The sequence below is a fragment of the Phalacrocorax carbo genome, chromosome 8 (assembly GCF_963921805.1).
Source record: "Phalacrocorax carbo chromosome 8, bPhaCar2.1, whole genome shotgun sequence".
In the NCBI taxonomy this organism is placed as follows: Eukaryota; Metazoa; Chordata; class Aves; order Suliformes; family Phalacrocoracidae; genus Phalacrocorax; species Phalacrocorax carbo.
In genome coordinates, this window is record NC_087520.1 from 44477316 (window position 1) to 44496001 (window position 18686).

The 18686-nt window shown below is 66.9% G+C and overlaps 2 protein-coding genes across 3 annotated transcripts in view; one reads left to right on the top strand and one right to left on the bottom strand.

Annotated features, from left to right (window-relative positions):
* Positions 1–3853, top strand: CTU2 (cytosolic thiouridylase subunit 2). The gene is made up of 15 exons (XM_064459761.1): positions 1–153; positions 649–723; positions 1004–1082; positions 1166–1225; positions 1300–1360; positions 1566–1675; positions 1758–2029; positions 2107–2242; positions 2384–2515; positions 2620–2711; positions 2802–2893; positions 2981–3068; positions 3149–3215; positions 3291–3349; positions 3433–3853. Exons 1-15 carry the CDS (start codon positions 74–76, stop codon positions 3494–3496), a joined length of 1467 nt encoding a protein of 488 aa, XP_064315831.1. The 5' UTR covers positions 1–73; the 3' UTR covers positions 3497–3853.
* Positions 3793–18686, bottom strand: part of PIEZO1 (piezo type mechanosensitive ion channel component 1 (Er blood group)) — a 24829-nt gene continuing 9935 nt past the window's right edge. For both annotated transcript variants that reach the window (XM_064459760.1, XM_064459758.1), the window contains exons 6-51: positions 18038–18176; positions 17655–17868; positions 17267–17432; positions 16953–17057; positions 16764–16848; positions 16586–16677; positions 16240–16500; positions 16058–16169; positions 15727–15905; positions 15501–15649; positions 15129–15308; positions 14965–15053; positions 14439–14596; positions 14188–14364; positions 13925–14050; positions 13632–13832; positions 13345–13549; positions 13106–13210; positions 12297–12450; positions 11533–11776; positions 11280–11376; positions 11035–11203; positions 10868–10957; positions 10638–10726; positions 10358–10429; positions 9763–9869; positions 9594–9687; positions 9364–9432; positions 9097–9272; positions 8894–9015; positions 8639–8797; positions 8302–8560; positions 8035–8223; positions 7514–7793; positions 7259–7382; positions 7024–7171; positions 6719–6933; positions 6426–6584; positions 6201–6348; positions 5912–6100; positions 5734–5826; positions 5406–5578; positions 5191–5313; positions 5021–5100; positions 4713–4911; positions 3793–4593 (exon numbers count right to left, since the gene is read on the bottom strand). In XM_064459760.1, coding sequence (XP_064315830.1) covers positions 4344–4593; positions 4713–4911; positions 5021–5100; positions 5191–5313; positions 5406–5578; positions 5734–5826; positions 5912–6100; positions 6201–6348; positions 6426–6584; positions 6719–6933; positions 7024–7171; positions 7259–7382; positions 7514–7793; positions 8035–8223; positions 8302–8560; positions 8639–8797; positions 8894–9015; positions 9097–9272; positions 9364–9432; positions 9594–9687; positions 9763–9869; positions 10358–10429; positions 10638–10726; positions 10868–10957; positions 11035–11203; positions 11280–11376; positions 11533–11776; positions 12297–12450; positions 13106–13210; positions 13345–13549; positions 13632–13832; positions 13925–14050; positions 14188–14364; positions 14439–14596; positions 14965–15053; positions 15129–15308; positions 15501–15649; positions 15727–15905; positions 16058–16169; positions 16240–16500; positions 16586–16677; positions 16764–16848; positions 16953–17057; positions 17267–17432; positions 17655–17868; positions 18038–18176 — 7014 coding nt within the window. In that variant the 3' untranslated portion in view covers positions 3793–4343. The remainder of the gene's footprint in view (positions 4594–4712; positions 4912–5020; positions 5101–5190; positions 5314–5405; positions 5579–5733; positions 5827–5911; positions 6101–6200; positions 6349–6425; positions 6585–6718; positions 6934–7023; positions 7172–7258; positions 7383–7513; positions 7794–8034; positions 8224–8301; positions 8561–8638; positions 8798–8893; positions 9016–9096; positions 9273–9363; positions 9433–9593; positions 9688–9762; positions 9870–10357; positions 10430–10637; positions 10727–10867; positions 10958–11034; positions 11204–11279; positions 11377–11532; positions 11777–12296; positions 12451–13105; positions 13211–13344; positions 13550–13631; positions 13833–13924; positions 14051–14187; positions 14365–14438; positions 14597–14964; positions 15054–15128; positions 15309–15500; positions 15650–15726; positions 15906–16057; positions 16170–16239; positions 16501–16585; positions 16678–16763; positions 16849–16952; positions 17058–17266; positions 17433–17654; positions 17869–18037; positions 18177–18686) is intronic.

Sequence of the window (18686 nt, forward strand, 5' to 3'; positions counted from 1 at the left end):
CCGGCGCGTCATCGCTGCGCGACGCCAGCGGAGCCCGACGGGCCGGGCCGGGCCGGGCCGAGCCGGGGCCGCCATGTGCGAGGCGGCGGGGGAGGATGGAGGGTGCGGGGCGGACATGGCATCGGCACGGCGCCGCCGCGCCCCCGGACACAGGTGGGAGCCCGAGATGGGACCCGGGCTGGTCGCGGTACCGGCCCCGGTACCCCCTGGGTGTTTCCCCCTTGCTACCTCCCGGGACTCGCCCCAGTACCCCCCTGGTCCTACCCTCGGGAACCCCCCCGGTATCGCCCCGGTCCCCCCCGTACTGTTCCTGGTATCCCTCCGGTACTCCCTGGAGGTGCCTCCGGTTCTGTCCCCGTTATCATTCCGGTACCCCCCTGGTACTGTCCCCATTATCCCTCCGGTATCCCCCAGGGCTGCGCCTGGTGCTGCCACCAATCCCCCTCCGGTGCTGCCCCCAGTATCCCCCCGGTACTCCTTCGGTATCTCCCCGGTGTCTCCCGGTGCTGCTTTCCGTACCCCCCCTAGTACCGTTCCCGGTACCCCCTGGTGCTGCCCTGAGGACTGGGATCGCCACCCCCCCGCCCAGTACCACCCTGGGGTGCCTGTGTCCCCGATTCAGCTCGGTGACCGCCTGTGTCCCCGCAGCCACCCACGACCCTGCGTGAAGTGCGGGCAGGGCTCTGCCGCCCTCGTCATCCGCCTCGGGGACGCCTTCTGCCGGTGAGGGACCGGGACCGGGGACATTGGGGCTTGGGGACGTTGGGGCTTGGGGACAGCACGGCGTGGGGCAGTGGGTCTCAACAACATAAAGGCTTGGGAGCAGCAGGGCCTGGAGACAGGGGGCTTGGGGACAGCAGGGCATAGGAATATTGTGGCTTGGGGACATCGGTTCTCAGGGCCATTGAGGCTTGGAGATGTGGGGCTTGGGGACACGCGGGCTGGGGGCCATGGGACACGCCACGGCTCAGGGCTGTGCCCCCACATCCCTGCGTCCCTGCAGGGGCTGCTTCCGTGAGTACTTCGTGCACAAGTTCCGCGCGATGCTGGGCAAGAACCGTGTCATCTTCCCAGGAGAGAAGGTACCTGGGGGGGACGGGACATGGACATCAGGGAGACCCCAGTGGCACCTCCAGGGCCAGTGACCATCCCTCTGTCTGTGCAGGTGCTGCTGGCACTGTCGGGGGGGCCATCCTCCAGCGCCATGCTCCGGCAGGTCCAGGAGGTAAGAGTGGGGATGACAGGGAGGGTCTGGGGAGGCACGGCTCACCCACCCCCTTCACCCTGTGCCTCTGCCAGGGGCTCAGCCGGGAGACAGCCAAGAGGCTCCGCTTCATCCCCAGCCTCATCTACGTTGACGGTAAGGATTGGCCCCACTGCGTGTTCCCTGCCCTGCTGCCTGCACCCAGTGTAGGGTCCATGTACACCATGCCAGGGCTTGGGGGATTCCACCAAGCCCAGCCAGGCTGTGGCACCCCAGGGTGTCCCCCTCACCGGAAGGGTGAGAGGTAGGTGACCCCTTCTCACCACGGCGGTGGCCCCGGTGCTGCCCGCCTGCCTTGCAGAGGGAGCAGTGCTTGGGCAGAGCCCGGCGCAGCGGGAGCAGAGCCTGGCCCGCATGGAGACCCTGCTGCAGGCGACTGGCTTCCCCTATCACCTGGCCCACCTGGAGCAGGTACGGGGTGGCAGTGGGGACACGCTGGGGCAGGGGGATGTGCCTGGCTGCCGCCAGCCCCACCCTGATCTGTGCCCTGCAGGCGCTGGAGCTGCCCGCATCCATCTTGCGGCCGGGGCCGGGGGGTTCCGGAGAACCTGGCCCCTCCTACAAGGAGGCCGTGGAGGGCTTCATCCAGCAGCAGCGGCAGGAGGGGGACCGGGACGATGGCACCTCGCCACCCAGCCTCAGCGCCCCAGTGGGGGACCCGGCTGCCTCCCGCCTGCCCGCTGCTGCCCGCACCCAGGAGCTGCTACGGCTCTTTGAGGCCGTGGAGACGTCGACGGCAAGAGAGGAGCTTCTGCAGATGCTGCGGTGAGGGGCTGATCCTGACCATAATCAGCACCAGGTGTGGCACGGTAGCTCTGAGCCGGCATCACCTTGTCCTCTAGGACCCACCTCATCCTGCAGACGGCGCGGACCAGGGGCTATGCCAAGGTGATGACGGGCGAGAGCTGCACCCGCGTGGCCATCAAGCTCCTCACCAACCTGGCGCTGGGTCGCGGCGCCTTCCTCGCCGTTGACACGGTGAGCAGCCTGCCGGCACCCTGTCCCCAACCTGGGGATGGCTGTCCTCGCCCAGAGGGGTGACACGAAGCCATGGTTGCGGGGCGGGGAGGTCTGTGGCTTGGTGTTGGCGCGGTTCCTCGGCAGCCTGCGCATCCGCAGGGCTTCATGGACGACCGCCATGGCGATGTGATGGTGGTGCGTCCCATGCGGGAGTACATGGCCAAGGAGATTGCCTTCTACAACCACTTCTTTGAGGTCCCCACCGTCATCACGCCGCCCCTCCCCACCAAGGTAGGGGTGTACTGTCCCCCGCGGGGGGATCCTGAGCTCTGCGTCCCTGCGGCGGGGATGGCACCCCACCATCCCACCCCTGCCCTCTCCGCTTGCTCCCCCAGCGCCGGGAGAAGCCCAGCATCCACCGCCTGATGGAGAGCTTCCTCCTGGGGCTGCAGGAGGATTTCCCCGCCACCATCAGCACCGTCTACCGGTATGGCATCCCCTGCGCAGGGGAACCCCGGGGTGGTGTTGGGGGCGAGCAGGGGTGCACCCGCTCACCCCCTCCCCGTGTTGGCTGCAGGACGGGTGAGAAGCTGAGCCCGGCTCCGGCCAAGGCGAGCAGCGAGTCCGAGCGCTGCCTGCTCTGTCTGTGTGCCCTGGACATCGCCGGGGGTGAGTGGGGCAGGTGGTGGGGGACGCAGGGGATTATAGGGGCAGCCATGCACCCCCAGTCACAGCCCTGCCCTCCTGCTCTTGCAGAGGAGGAGTTGGCCCTGGAGCCCACGTTGATCATGGATGAGCCGGAGCCGGCGGGGGACGGGTGCTGCCAGGACGCCCCAGCAGTGGGGTGAGTGTGTGGGCACAGGGGATGCCGTGCTGGCACCGGCGCCACCACACCGGCACCGCTGAGGGTCTCTGTCCCCGCAGGGCTGAGAGCAGAGCTGCCTTCATCCCACTGCTGTGCTACAGCTGCCGCCTCACCTTCAAGGAACTGGTAAGGCTTTTGGGGCACAGCAGGGCAGCTCTCCTCAGCGACGGGGGTCCCATACCCACGGCCTCTCTCTTACAGGGTCCCCTTGCCACGCTGCCACCCTACGTGCGTGCTGAGGCCCAGCGCAGGATCTGCAGGTAGGGAGGATGGGGGTCTCCTCCCTGCCGGCTCGGCCCCCGAGGCTGTGTCCATCCGTCCACGCTGTGTCCATCCCTTGCAGTGCACAGATGAAGCAGCAGAGCCAGGAGGTGCCGCTGGAGGATGAGAAGCCTGGCGAGAGCTGAAGGGGCTGGGAACAGCGCGGGACACAGACCTCTGTCCCTGTGGGGCACCGGGGAGGCTGGGTGGCATCCCCCTCCCAGGGACTCCCTATAGGATGGTGGGGGACCAGAGCCCCTGCTGGCCACTGGCCTCCAGGCAGCTGCTTTTACACCCCATTTTGGTTACAGCCAGGGGGCAGGGAGAGCCCCCAGCCCCCATTCAGTGGGGGCCAGGGGTGCTGGTACTCCCCAGGGGCAGCAGGTCCCCACTCCCCCCCTGCACGCACCTGTCCCTGCCCCAGCGGCACATCAGCCAGAGAGGCCTCGCTTTTGTTTTATTAGATATCTGTATAAATAAACCGTTTGAATTAATTAAAAAAACCAACAAAACAGAGAAACCAAAAATCACAAGTAGTATCTAGAGTCCAACTCGGGCTGCCAGCCCCCCCCTCGGCTTGGCGGGGGGGACCATGACCCAGGGCCCCCTGTTCTGGGGGGCTATTGCTTTTTTGAGTTCAACCTGGTTCTGGAGCAGGGCTGTGGGAAGTGGGGAGGGGGCACAGGCCAGCTCCTGACCACCCCCCCCTTCCAACCCGGCAGCCAGGGGCGCCCAGCAGGTGGGGGGCGGCCGGCTCCTGCTTCCCCACCCCACCCCGGGAAGGCACGACGTGGTCTCCACAGGTCGGATGGCTTCAAAGCAACATGAGAAAAAAAACATTCCTCCCTAAAAGCGAGTGCTGAGCACCCTCCATCCCACTGCCTCCCCCGGCAGGATGAGGCCCCAGCTTTGCGGGGGGGGGTGTCGGGGACTGGTTAAGGCATTGGCGGTGATGGCCCTGGGAGCGGGGTGGGGGCCTGGAGCCCCTTCCCCTTACTCCTTCTCCCGCGTCCACTTGATCATGGTCTCGGGAGAGCGGTAGAGGAAGATGAGCTTGGCGTAGAGCTCTTCCTCCAGCTCCAGCTCCCCCGTCTCCCGCACCAGGAAGATGTCCTGGCACAGCTTCAGGATGCGGTCCACGCAGGGCAGCTCCTCGAACATGATGGAGTGCGAGATCTCGCTGAAGAAACCCCGCACGAACTTCCCGATCACCAGCACGATGGAGACGTACAGCCCCATGATCCTGCAAGAGGCGGGGGCGCATCCTGTATCCCACCACCCCCTCCTTGGCTTAGCACCTCTTTCGGGTGCTTTTGGGGTGCAGTTGGTGCCTCCCCCACCCCACACACCCCTTCCACGTACCCGTAGCCAGCCAAGAAGCCCAAGCTGGGGGGGCTGACTTTATCATTGAAGATGACCATGGGCAGGATGTTGCCATCGTGGGGGGGGGCTTCCTTCAGCCGCACCACCCACCACTCCAAGAAGCTTTCGCCCCCTCGGCCGGCGCCTGCACGCTCCCGTTTCAGCTGCACCTCCACGTCCAGGTAGCTATCCTCCCCGTCTGCCGGGGGGGGGGTGGCACCGTCAGGGCACAGCACAGCCACCGATGTGCCCCCAACACTGATTTTTTTTGGAAGGGGTGGGGGGGAACAACACATGGTGGGACCCACCTGGCAGCAGCTGCTTGACAGGGTTGGCTTCAGGGCCATTGGGTGCCCGGATGTATTTGGGAAAGAGTTTGGGCACTTGCCTGCAAGAGAATGGGGTGAGCAGGGTGGGGGGGCACCATCCCACCAAGCAGTGGAGGGGGGGGTCCATCCGTGACCCCGGGGACACTCACACGGGGGTGTCGCGGGTGCCCTGCAGCAGCTGGGCCAGCTCCACGCGCTGGGGCGCACCGGGCTGCAGGTCGGTGGTGTGTTTGTCGAAGGTGTGCTCCACTGTCCCCCCCTTGCCCAGGTCCCTGCGGGGAGCAGAGGCTCAGTGTGTTGGCGGGGGGGGGGATGCAGGCAGGGCTGTCCCCCCCCCCGCCCCCCAACACCGTGCCGGTGGTACCTCTGGAAGGTCCAGGTGAGGCGGAGGGTGATGTCGGAGGAGCCGTTCTGCAGCTCGCGCCGCATCTGCTCCCGGCTCGGGGGGCTGATGCTCCAGAGCGAGCCCGAGCTGCCCTCGATGCGGGCCGTCACGATGTCCTCGTAGCCGTACAGCGTGATGAACTGCATGGCCACCTGGCACCGGGTGCCGGGGAGAGGCACAACTCAGCCCCCACCCATGGACACCCCCCTACCCTGGGGCACTCCTGGCTCTGCCAGCCCCCCGCCCCCCAGGCACCCAGGGGGATGGAGTGGGGAAGGGGGGGAGTTTGTGTGTGGGGAGGATTTACCGGCTGCCTTTCAAACTGGTTGGTGAGGGCTTCATAGTCCTGGGGGGTGAAGGGCTGGATGGACTGCTGCTGGGCGCTCATGGTGAACAGAGGCTGTGGGGAGGGGACAGGCCACCCATCAGCTGGGCAGGGGACCCCGGCATCCGGGCTGGGCACCCCAGCACCCCCCAATCCTCACCTCGTACCCCCCCAGCTTGAGGGTGACGGTGACGTCGATGGGGTGGTTCACAACACCCACCACGGAGCGCACCAGCGACATGAAGAGCAGTGGGAACCAGATAATGGCCACGAGGAAGAGGATGATAAGGCCCCCCATGCCGTACTTCACAATCTTCTTCTTCTTCTGCCCCTTGGGCTGGGGGTATTTCTGGTGGGGGGAGACAGTACACGGTGCCAGGTGGGCTTGGGGTGACCCCAAGCAAAAAGGGGCTTACTGGGGGGCCTTTCGCAGCACAGTGAGGCTGTACCTTCTCTGTCTCACGGCTGCACTTGATGATGAAGATGTTGGCGTAGATGTCCTCCACGCACATCCAGTTGGAGAGGGAGAGTGTGGTGTCTGTCCAGACCCAGTCCATGACGGCCCGCAGCTCCACCAGGAAGGGCACGAGGCGAAACCTGGGGGGAACACAGGGAGAGGGGGCTGGTACAGCACCCTCCGAGCGCCCGCGGGTCCGCGCGGCCCCGTGCCATACCCCTGGAAGAGGAAGAGGTTGAGGTGGTTGTATTTCTTGGTAAGGAAGTTGCCCAGGATGCGCGTGGGGTAGCCGCAGCGGATCTGGTAGGCTGACAGCGAGAAGTAGATGCACTTCACAAAGTACCACAGCTGGGCCACCGTGTTGAGGCTGAACAACCTGTGGGAGGGAGGTGTCACCCCTCTGGCCACCTCCCTGGCCAGGCTCGGCCACCACGTGGGCTCGGGGACACAAAGGTGCCACCCTAGGACCAAGCCGTGCCCGTGGGATCGTCCTTGGGGGATGCTCGGTACCTTTCGGTGACGGCCGGCAGGATGAAGAACATCCAGAGGTGGATGCTGAAGACCAGGATGACCTGGAAGATGAGTTTGCCCAGCACGGTCTTGCGGAGGTAGAGCGCGCGGTCGATGACCATGGTGGTGAACTGGATGAGCAGCATGACCAGGAAGGCCTCCGGCACTTGGTCATCCGACAGCGAGGAGGTGATGTCAGCAGCTGCCGAGTGTTTCTGGGGATGCAGGAGAGGTCAGGATACGTCCCGGCCTGACCCCGTGGTGGGAGCTGGCCGGTTGGTGCCCTGTGGGAACGCCCTGCTCACCCCGAAGGCCCAGAAGCCGAAGATGATGATGATGAAGTCAACGACATCGGCCAGGAACATGAAAGCGTAGACGTCGGTGGCCGCCCGGTGCTGGGTGTGCAGGATGTCCCAGAAGAACCGGTGCACCGGCCGGTACATGTTCTGCGCCCTGGAGGGGACAGGGGACAGAGGAGATGGGTGACTGGGGGGCTGCACCCTGTATCCCCCCCCGCAGCCAGTGCCACAGGGCACTCACATGGTGAGGAAGAAGAGCTTGACCCGCAGCCCAAATGCCTTCAGCTTCTTCTGAGCGTGGCTTTGTTTTGCCTCTTCCTCCTCCTCTTCCTCCTCTTCCTCCTCCTCCTCCCCATCCCCTGCAACTGAGGCACAGCATGGATCACAGCCTGGGGTCCTGCAGGGCCGTATCCTGCCCAGCCCCAGCACCCCTCCACCCCGGGGGACACCAGCCTCGCCCCTCGCCAGGGCACGAGGGCTGGAAACTGGTGCTCACCTTCCTCTGGAGCCGCCTCCGGCTGCTTCTTCCCCCGACGCTTCTTCCTCCTGAAGCGCAGCTGCGTGGCACCGGCCCCCTCTTCTTGCCCCACGGCATCGCCCTCCGGCTCCGGCCCCATGGCTGCACCCGGTGTCCCCGCCTCCGTCCCTTCTTCGCCCACCGCCAGCGGCAGGGACGCTGCTTCCTCACGCCTCTCCTCTTCCTCATCCTCCACCCGCTCCGCCTCCACCTTCTTCTTGGGGAAGGGGTTCTCCTCATGGTCCCACAGCCCATAGGACTGGGGAGAAGCACAGTCAGAGGCATGTCGTTCCTGTTGCCCCCCAACCCACGCGCCTCGCCCCCCCATCGCACCCCAGAGACCCAACCAGCAACGGGTGCCGTGCATAGAAACCAAGGCAAAGCCACCAAGCACCCACTGGGTGCTCTCCAGAGCCCCCATCACCCCCAGGAGCCCCTCCAGCTCCCGAGGACGCCCGCCCAGGCGATGCCCACGGTGGTACCCATGCCCTGGAGCTCACCAGCAGCAGGGAGCGATGGAAGAAGAGCGCCAGGAGCTGGATGAGGTCGTACTTGATGTAGCGGTCGGTCTTCTCCAAGCCCAGGATGCGGGGTGGGAAGAAGGGCTTCCCTTCGTTGCGCACTAGCATGGCGTAGCCATTCCAGGGGAAGAACCCAAACTGGAAGAGGTATTTCACCACCACCATCACCTGCGGGGATGTTGGGGTCAGTGGGTGGCAGCCGGGGGCTGGGTGGCGTCGTCCCTTCCCCGGCCACCCCCTGCCCACCTCGGTGAAGATGATGGCCGTCATCCAGAAGCGCTTGCTGGGCCGGGGGATGGAGAGCATGGCCCAGAGGAAGACGAGGATGGGCAGGAAGAGGGAGATGACGGAGGCGGTCACCATGTTGTTGAGGATGATGATGAAGTAGCAGAGCAGCTCGGAGTGGGCGGCCACGCAGCGGTACCCAGCCAGCAGCAGCTTCAGGAACCGGTTGTGGGACCGATAGAACTGCTCCGATTCTTCCAGCTCGGGGAAGTACAGCCGCCTGCGGGGTGTTGGGGGGGGGGTGAGCCACCCCCACTGCCCCCCCGGCCCCATCCCCACCATCCCCACATCCCCGTACCTGCTCAGGAGGAGCTCGCCAGCCGTCCGGCTGCGGTTCTGGGGCAGGGCCAGGAGCTCCCGAGACCCGGCCATCCGGGACCCCCACGTTGCCACCTGCTCCTGGCTGCCGGTGGGCAGCGGGCATCCCACCGGGGCGGGTGCGGCTCCTCGCTGCCCACTGGGGATGGCACGGGGACAGGGGTGAGCCCCCTGCCCACCAGCCCCTGCCTGCAGCGCTACCGGCTGCCCCCTCGGGGGGTATCTATGCACCTGCCTGGAAGCGATGCCGTTTTGGGGGTCCGCACCCCTCGCCCCCTGCAGGCTCGGCTCCTCGGGGGGCTCCTCCGGTGGCGGCAGGTAGAGCTCATCCAGGACCCCACGGTGCACATCCTCTCCCTGCAGTGGGCAGGGGGTCAGCGCCAGCGCAGGGCTGCCACCGCCCACCCCGTGCCCCGGTGTGTGTCCCCCGGGGCTCACCGTGGCCAGCCGGCGCGTGAGGACGTATCTCTCGAGGCGCAGGACGGTGGACATGTCGGCGTGCTCCCGGGTGCAGGTGTCCAGCCACTGCGTCAGCCCGTCCACCATGGCCCGGCACAGCACCCACAGGAACCGCAGGGTGTTCAGCGCCCGCTGCACCACGTTGCCGCGCTCTGCTGGGGCGAGGCAGGGGTGGGTGTCACTTCACACCCGCTCAGACCCACCCCCCCAGTACCCCCATATGCTGCGGTCTTGCCGCCCACCTACCAGAGCCTTCCTCCTCGCCTTCAGCCTCTTCGGGCACCTCCAATTCTTCCTCCCTCCCTCCGTTGTCCCCTGCAAGGGTCAGACACACACACACACACACACTGGGAACCCCATTGAGGCAATGCCCCATTATGGGATGCTGACCACTGCCAGGGCAAACAGTGGGTGCAGGACAGGGCTGTGTCCCACCCCGGCCCCCGCAGCCCCATTTTGGGGTGAGCCAGACCCACCTGCAGTGACCTCGGCACCGGGTGTCTCTGGCTGCTCCTGCTCCTGCTGCCGCAGCGCCGTCCTGGTGTTGGTCACCCAGGCTTGGTAGGCGAGCTGGAGCGGGGAGCGGGGCTGTCAGCACCCCATGGGCACCGCCAGACGCCCCTCCGGCCCCCCAACCACGCTCACCTGGAAGGCGCTCTGCCTGCTCGGCCGCGGCTCCTCCGGCACCGCCGCCGCCTCCTCCTCCTCCTCGCTGTCCGACTCAAAGAGGAAGTATTCCCCTGAATGCAGCACTGCCAGGGCAGCACGGGGAGGGGGGCGTCACAGCACAGCCAGTGCCAACGGCACGGGGTGTCGCGGCATGGCTGGTGCCCGGTGGCACGGCTCCCGGTGGCACGGCACAGCCACCACCTCCCCAGGTCTCTCTGCCTGACACGGCGGTGCCGGCGTGGTGCTGAGGACACTCGTGGGGATCTCCGTTGGGAACAAAGACAACTCCCACGCTCCCAAAGCACGGTCCCTGCGGTGCCGGCATTTGGAGGCGACCACTGCCGGTAACCCCAGACCCAGCCCGGCACCCCCAGTCCAACACCCCGTTAGCGTTGGGAAGCGGAGAAGCCCTGGTTAGTGCCCTGCAGCCCAGCACGGGGACGGGAGACATGCAGGGTGTCACCTTGCCGAAAGCACCGCTGCTGCCGCTCCCCGCGGGTGTTAGCAGTCCCCAGCGGAGGGACCTTGCCGAGGGGCTGCGCCCCGTTACGGCCCCGTGCCGGGGCAGTACCTGCGGCGTGGTCTAACCATGGCCGCCACCACCGCTCCCTCTGCCGGGAAGGGTCCGCCGGGCTGCCGGGCGCTGTGGAACAGCAGATCGGGGGGCTGAGGACGGCCACGCTCGGTGCACCCACCCCCGGTGCAGGGGCGAGCCAAGGGGGCAGGGAGGGGGGGGTTCACCGCAATGCTCCGTGGGGTTCCACCGGGACAGGCGTTGGCGATGGGTTGCGGTCACCCTGCTGTGCCCAGAGACGGGGTGGGGGGGACGGGAGGGACCCCCCAGCTCTCACCTGGCCTGGCCTCATCCTGCCCCTCGCCGGTGCCGCCGGGCAGCCGCTCCTGGTGGTACTTCTCCTGCTTGGCTCGGATCCGCTCCATCCTGCCAGGCAGAGGCTGCTGCAGAGCCCGCCCCCCAAAACCCCCCGGGGGCACCCCCATCCACCCCATGCACACAGGAGTGCCCCAAGGTGCTGGCGGCTGCAGGGGGAGGGGTCCCAGATGCCCCCCAAAACCCACTCACTGCCGCTTCAGCTGGGCCAGCGACTTCTTCTCCGCTTGCTGGTGGGAGCGTATGCTCTTCAGGATGCTGGCCTTGAACAGTGCGACGCCCCTGCAGGGAGATCAGGAGGGTGAGGGGGAAACCGGCACCCCAGCCCCCATGGAGACCCTCCAGGACCCCAGCCCCACCTGGAGGCCTGCAGGGCAGAGGCCTGGAGATCGAGCATGACGTGCAAAAAGTAATAGCTGAGGAAGACGCGGCGCTGGAGCAGGAGGAAGAAGAAGCAGATGCTGTCCCAGATGATGCCCGCCTCCTCCACGGGCAGCGAGCAGTCCTGGTCCTTGCCCATCTCCTTGGCTGGCAGGCAGAGATGCAGGCAGGTCAGGCAGCAGCCCAAACCTGCACCCTCAGACCCCCCAGGCCAGCAACTCACGGTCGTAGTAGCCCTTGACGGTGCAGACCAGGCTGAAGAGCTGGATCACCCAGCAGAAGTTGCTCTGCATCTGCTGCACGAAGACACAGGAGAGGAGCTGCGGGGAGAGAGGGCAGAGCGCGGGGTTTGCCCGGGGAATGCAAGAAGGGGACAAGGCTGCCACCCGTCCTCTCCCCAGGGGATGCCCGGGGCGGGGGTGGCCCCAAGGAGCAGCCCAGGGGCCGTTGCATGGCCAGGGCCCCGCAGCCCTCACCGACAGCATGTTTTTGGAGATGATGACGGTGATGTTGTAGAGGATGAGGCAGTCCCAGAGCACCAGGCGAGCCCGTACTGGCTTGCGCAGCATGGCGGTGCCGAAGAGCAGGAGGTAGAAGCAGGCCAGCAGGTAGCCGAGGCCGAAGAGGCTGATGCGGGTGGCCCCGGTGATGAAGACCACCACCAGGACAAACCAGAAGAGGTAGCGGAAGACCACCACCTTTGCCATGTCCAGGTATGACCTGTGGGATGGGGCGCTCAGAGCAGGGTCCCCATCCCCTCCCAGCACCGGTGCTGCACCTGGGTTTGGGGTGCAGCAAGGTGCTACCCCGCGCCCCAACGAAACCAGCACGGTCCCAGACCCTGCCTCAACCTCGTCTTAGGGGACAAAGTGCCTTGTCTGTGGGGTCCCGGTGCCCACAGGGGTCCTGCACCATCACCCGGGCTGTCCTGGACCACCGTATCTCCCCCGGGGGTCCCAGCACAGCCTTGGGGTGCTTCTGTCCTAGATGTGGGGGTACAATCCTAGTGGCAGGGGGTCCTGTTCCAGCCCAGCATGGAGGGGAGGGTCTCCCCAACCCAAGGGGGTCCCATCCCCATCCTAGGGAATCCCAGCGCAGCAGGTCCCACTGCCAGGGGGTCCCATCCTGTCCATACCCCAAGAGGCCCCATCCCGGAGGGGGGAGTCCCATCGCCGTAGCCCCAGGAGCCCCCGCCCATGCCAGCCCCGTGCCGCGGTGCCGCGTGGCGGCGGGCACCCACCGGCAGTGGATGAAGTTGGGCGTGGGGTTGCGGGGGTCCCGCGCCAGGTCGAGCCGGTCGCTGTTCTCGCCGGCCGCCCTCAGCCACTCCTCGGTGCGCTCGGCCTCGAACACCCGCCACTGCTGGGCCGCGCACAGCAGCAGCAGGAAGTCGTCTGCGGGCACATGGCTCAGCCCGGGGTGGGGCAGGGCTCTGATAGGCCACGCCCCTCCCAGAAAAGGGCGTGGCACCCAACGATCCCCTCCCCAAAGGGGTGTGGCATTCCAGCCACGCCTTCCCTGGGATGTGGGTTTCATTAAGCCCCCTGGGGGGCCCTGGTGGTCCCCAGACTCCTCCTCCTCATTGGGGTGTGGCTTTCATCAAGCCCCTCCCAAGGGTGTGGCTCTCTGCAGACCCCTCCTTCTTCCCAAAAGGGGGCAGGACTTCAACTAAGCTCCTCCCAAAGGGGGAGGGCTCTTCCCCAGCTCCTCCTCCCAAAAGGGTGTGGCACATACCAAGCTCCGCCCCGAAGGGGTGTGGCTCTTTTAGCTCCTCCCACCTCCCTTCTGCTCAGCCTCCTGGGGGAGCAGGATGGGACCTCCATGGGTGGGGTTGGGGTACCCCATGGGCGGGGTGTGCCAGGCACCCCGTGGGCAGGGGGCTGCCAGGGGCTGGAGTGGGGGGGACAGGGCACCCCATGGGCAGGGGGCTGCCAGGGGCTGGAGTGGGGGAACAGGGCACCCCGTGGGCAGGGGGCTGCCAGGGGCTGGAGTGGGGGGGACAGGGCACCCCGTGGGCAGGGGGCTGCCAGGGGCTGAGGGGGTACTCACTGATGAGGTTGGTGGATTTGGGGGCCACAAAGAAGTCGGGCAGATAGAGCCACTTGATGAGCGCCGAGTTGATGGGGAGGGTCCGGCTCCAGCGCCACGGATAGTCTGGGGGGCGGTGGGCACACTCAATGCCGGCCCCCCGGCCCCTTACCCAGGGCAGGCAGCCTGCCCACGCCCAGACCTCCACCTCCCTGACCCCTGCGAAGGATGGGCACCCCCCATAGCCCCCTGCCCCTTACCCAAGCAGAGGGCAGGCGGCATGCCCACGCACAGCAGGTACTGGTAGAGGAGGAAGATGACGAGGAAGAGGCAGTACTTGGGCCAGAGGCGGGCGATGGCCGCCCGCCGGCGCCGCGTTAGGATGACGACCAGCCAGCAGCCATGCAGGATCACCATGAAGTTCATCCGCTGCCCGATCACGTTCACCGTCATCAGGAAGCAGATCTGGGGAGGGGGGAGGGAACGCAGAGGCTCAACCCCGAGGTGCTGCGAGCGGTGGGACCCCCCTCCGGAACCCGCTCCCCACCTCCAAGCCAAACTTGTAGTAGAAGTAGTTGAGAAAGTATTTGGCACAGCTGCCGAGGCCGTGGTCGAGGTGCTCGCGGGAGATGTCCTCGAAGATGGTCTCGGTGACGGGGGCCACCAGCTGGTGCTGCTTGCGGTAGTACTCCTGGCGCCGGTACACCACCGCCTCGAACACCAGCAGCAGCAGCACCAGGAGATGGTTCTGGGAGGGGTGAGGAGGTGCTCAGGACCACGGCACGCCACCAAGCATTCCCCGACGTGGTCCCCACGGACTGGGGGTGTCCCCGCACCCACCTGGATGTAGCCCAGGTTGGGGTAACCCTTGCGGATGCCGAACCAGTTGGCGGGGTCCACTGGGCTGTGGTACAGCGTGGAGTTGCCCAGCTCCTCCGGGCTCAGGTTGGTGCCGTTGAGCTGGGGCTGCAAAGGGGAGCATCACTGGGTGTCAGCACCCCTCGCCCCTGCCGCCAGACCCCACCTCCAGCCAGGGAATCCCTCCCGTGCCACCAGAAGCACCCCAAGATCCGGGCATCCCCCCGGCAAGGCCGCCCAGGCACCTGGGTGCAGTTGCTGGAGTACTCGCTGGGGTCGACAATCTTGAGCTGGTAGAGCATCTTGCAGACGATGATGATGCAGGTCCAGACGGTGGAGAGGCAGGAGGCCATGTGGCGGAAGCGGCAGTAGGGCAGGGCGAAGGCCCACAGCAGCACCAGCAAGAAGTTCATCAGCGATACCTGAGGCAGCAGCTGCGTCAGCACCCCGGGGTGCCCGGCCGAGCCCCCCCGCCCCAGGGTCCTGGGGCTGGTACCTCCTGCAGGGCCACCCAGACGGTGTAGAGGGCCACCAGCTTGAGGACGTGGAGCTCCAGCAGGCGCCCCACGAAGACCTGCCCACGGGTCAGCATGTCCGAGAAGGTCCAGCCCAGCACGATCAGGCGCTCCAGCACCAGCCCCCATTTGGTGGGCACTGCGGGGACACGGACCGTCACAGATGCCCCACGAAGACACTATGGCTTGGAGAACACCCCAATCCACCCCGGTATCCTCCCAGGCTGTGAGGACACCCCAATCCATCCCTGCACTCCTCCAGCCCCTTCCTGGCTTGGAGGATGCCCCAACCCACTCCCACACCCTCCCAGACTTGGAGGACACCCCAATCCATTCCCATACCCTCCCAGACTTGGAGGACACCCCAATCCATCCCTGCACCCATCCAGCCCTTCCCTGGCTTGGAGGATGCCCCAATCCATCCCTGCATCTCCCTACTCCATCCCAGCTTAAAGGACACCCCAATGCATCCCAGCCCCTTCCCAGCACCCTATCCCTGCCCGGTACCCTGTGACGCGGTGTCGGAGTCGCCCATCCCAGCGCTCTCGGCGGCGGCCGCATCCCGCAGCAGCCGGCTCCCGTGCAGCTCCTCAGGCCTGCGAGGAGGAGAGCTCAGTGCGGGGACGGGGGATTCGGGGTGCAGGGGGGTTCACCCCAGCACGGGGCTCTACCTGGGCATGCGGCTGGTTGGTGGGGTGGCAGCAGGGACGTGCTCCAGGTCGGTGATGCGCATGAACGGACGGTGGAAGTAATGGAGCTGGAGGATGCAGGCCAGGAGGAAGAAGCCCGGGATGAGGGTGCTGGAGAAGAGCTCGGAGACGCTGAACTGCTCCAGCCCCAGGTCGCCCAGCCTGGGCAGGGAGAGGAGGGTCAGCGCGGAGCCACATCCATCCCAGCACGGCGTCGAGCCAGCACACTGGGGTTCAACCCCAACCCCCCCCGCGCCTCAGTTTCCCCATGTGCAATGCATCCCTCGGCCATGCCCTGGTGCCACCACGGGGCTGGCGGCGGCGGGGACCCCGCGGTGGGTCGGGGACACTCACTGCTCATCGGTGAGGCCTGTCAGGTTCCGCCAGTACATGGGAAAGTCCTCGAACTGGAAGGTGTAGATGGCGATGAGCACCAGCATGGTGTACGCCACCACCAGCCACCAGAAGCCCTTCAACACCTTGCGCCACAGGCTGTAGTACATCTGTGGGGATGGGGACGTCAGCGGGGCCATGCCAGGGATGGGGACGGGGATGGGGAGGGGTCCCTGGGCCCCCCTACCTGGAAGAGGGTGAGGCAGAGGAGGAAGAGGAACATATAGACGATCTTGTAGACGACAAGGCGCCCGGCGAAGCTCACCACGATGAACATGCCGGCGCAGACGCAGATCCAGTATTTGGCGTAGAAATCCCGCACCAGAACCCCCAGCGCCTTCAGCACGTCCCGCTGCCGGCTGGGCTCTGCAAGGCAGGGAGGGGGCTGCAGGCAGCTGGGTGGGGGGCACACATGTTCCCCCCTCCCTGGAAGCTGCCTGCCTCTAGGCACTCGCACCCCAGGGATGCTCAGCCCGGCGCAGGGTCCCCCCCGAGCGGGTGACGCCAGGAGCCCTCACCCACGTCCGAGACGGTCACCTCCAGGAGCGGGGTGGCCGGGCACCTCCTCGTTAGCAGCTTCTCCTTAACGAACTGCCGCAGCAGCAGCCAGAAGGTGAGGGTGAGCAGGAGCTGCGGGGACAGGCAGTGAGTGGCAACAGCCGGATCCCAGCGGGGACAGGGATGGGGACACCGGGCTTACCTTGGCCCCCAGGTCCAAGCAGGGATATTTGGGGTGCACCAGTCCCAGCTGTGCGAGGCTCATGAAGCCGACGCGGGTGGGCAGCTCGGGCGCCAGATCCATGCCCCAGACGTACTGCAGGCTGCAGAGAGCGATGCCGTAGAGGAGGAGGAAGGGCGAGCAGATCATGGCGAAGTGATGCCGGCTCCGCACCGTCCAGATGAGGCACGCCCAGAGCAGCAGCACGAAGGTCAGCCAGCTGTGGTAGGTGATGCTCCACACCTGCGGGCAGGCAGGATGCGCTCGCTCACCCGGGCTCCATCTGGGAGGTGCCCCCGCCGTGCCCATCCCCTCCCCAGCCCCTTACCATCATGGCGATGAGGGCGCAGACGTAGCTCTGGTTCATGATGACGTGGCCCAGGGTGTGCAGGGGCAGCCGCTCCGCCGGACGCCTCCTGCCTGGCCACGGGGAGGGGGACCGTGAGCTGCCCCCCCCGGGCTGCAAGCAGGGCTTGGGGAGGGGGAGGCGGTGGGGGTGGGCTTACCCGGTTGCGGCAAGTTGCCCATGACGTGGATGGTGCAGTTCTCGGGGTCGCTGACTGGCTTCCCGGTGCTGGGGGACAGCATGGGCTGGGGGGGCAGAGAGGGCTCAGAGCCGACCCTGGAGCACCCCACACCCATTCCCCCCCAGCTTGGGCATCGCTTGGGGGGCACAGCCCCTGCCCCCAACCCACCTTGGCATCCTCAGCCACACCATCAGTGTCCTTGGGCCAGCTCTCCAGCTCTACCAGCTCCCTCCCTGGGCACCTCGCCGGCGGCTGTGCCAGCGCCATGGTTCTCTGCAAGAGGCAGAAGCCGGCTCAGGGCACCCCACTGCAGCCACCGGGGGAGCAGGATCATGCCCCGGCCCCCTGCTGAGGCACCCCCCAGCTGCAGGCACCCCACTGCCCCCTGCCTCCCTTCCACCAGGCACCCCCGGTGCCTGGGCTGGGGTGGTCAGAGCATCAGGGCTTGCCACGCATCGGCACGGGGTCTTGCAGCCCCTCACCCTGGCGTCCAGCCGGCGCAGCTTCACCAGGGTGGCCATGGTGTAGTAGAGCAGGAGCAGGATGCCGGGGTTGGCGTAGACGGGCCAAGGGTGGTCCGTGTTGAGTACCAGAGCGTTGGGCCGGGAGCAGTTGCGGTACAGGACAATGTCCTTGAAGCCGAACACCCTGTGGGGATGGAGCTGGTAGCATTATCACCCACCCGAGCCGGGACCCCCACTGCCAGCCAGGGTCCCGCCCCGGCACTGGCATGGCGCACGGCTTCACCGGGGAGCCTCCGGCCGCCCTCCCCGGGGACCCGCTGCTGCTGGCAGTGGGATGGGGACCAAGCAGGGTGCCGGGCTGGGGTGGCACGGGGACCCACGGCACAGCCCCCTCCCAGGAACTCACCTTGCCCAGATGGTGGGGGGCGGGAAGACCCCCTGGACGAAGGGTGCCTGGTAGGCATAGAGGCAGAGGAGGTGGCCACCGGCATAGACGCCGACAAGGACGCAGAGGGTGTCGAAAGCCACGCGGCTGGTGGGGAGGTGGCAGGCCCACCACGTGCACAGCCCCACGAAGAGCAGGTAGTAGATGCTGGAGGAGGCGGAGGGCAGGGTGATCCCTGGGGAGCAGCGCCCCGTGGGCGGTCAGTGCGTGGCTGAGCATCCTCCGGCCATGCAGCCCCCGCCCGAGCATCCCCCCCCAGGACCGAGCATCCCCTCTGGCTGCACAGCCACCGAGATGCCCCCCCGCCCCCAGCTCACGGCATGCCCCCCGTGTCCCATACCCACCAGCCAAGGCCAGCAGCAGGATGGCCAGGCCCTTCCCGGCCGCCCAGAGCAGCCAGTGAGCCGTCACCCGCAGCCTGGCGCTGAGTGGCTTGTCCCCGTCAGCCGTGCCGCCGTGCCACTCCACGTCATCCTCTTCCCCCTGCCAGGTGAGGAGAGTACGGCGTGAGCCTCGCGGCCCGACCCCGGGCAGCCCACCAGCTCCAGGCTGCTCCTGGACGTGCCTCAGTTTCCCCACTTGAGGGAGAGCACGGGTGGACGGCCGGGGCGCCCTGCCCGGTGCGGTGCGGGCGCGCAGCCCGGCACCTGGCCGTGTTTATCTCATTAGCCGCTTGGAAAGCGCCTCCAAAAGGCTGCTGTTTTTCTTGGCGCCGGCACCCGGGTTCCCAATACTGAGCTTTTTTCCAGACTGCCTCCCGCGCTGGCCCCGCGCTCACAGCAAAGGCATTCGCGTCGGCCGGTGCTCCGATTACCGCCTGGCCACGGCCGGAGCCGCCACAACAGCCCGGACCAGTGGGGAGCACCCCAAAGACGGGGCTGAGCCCCGAGGGGTGTTTGCTGAGCTAGGAGGTGCCGTCAGCTTGGGGTGTCTGCCTGGGCGACTCCGGTGCCACGAGCACAGCGCCCCAGTGCCCTGCCGGCAGCGCCAGGC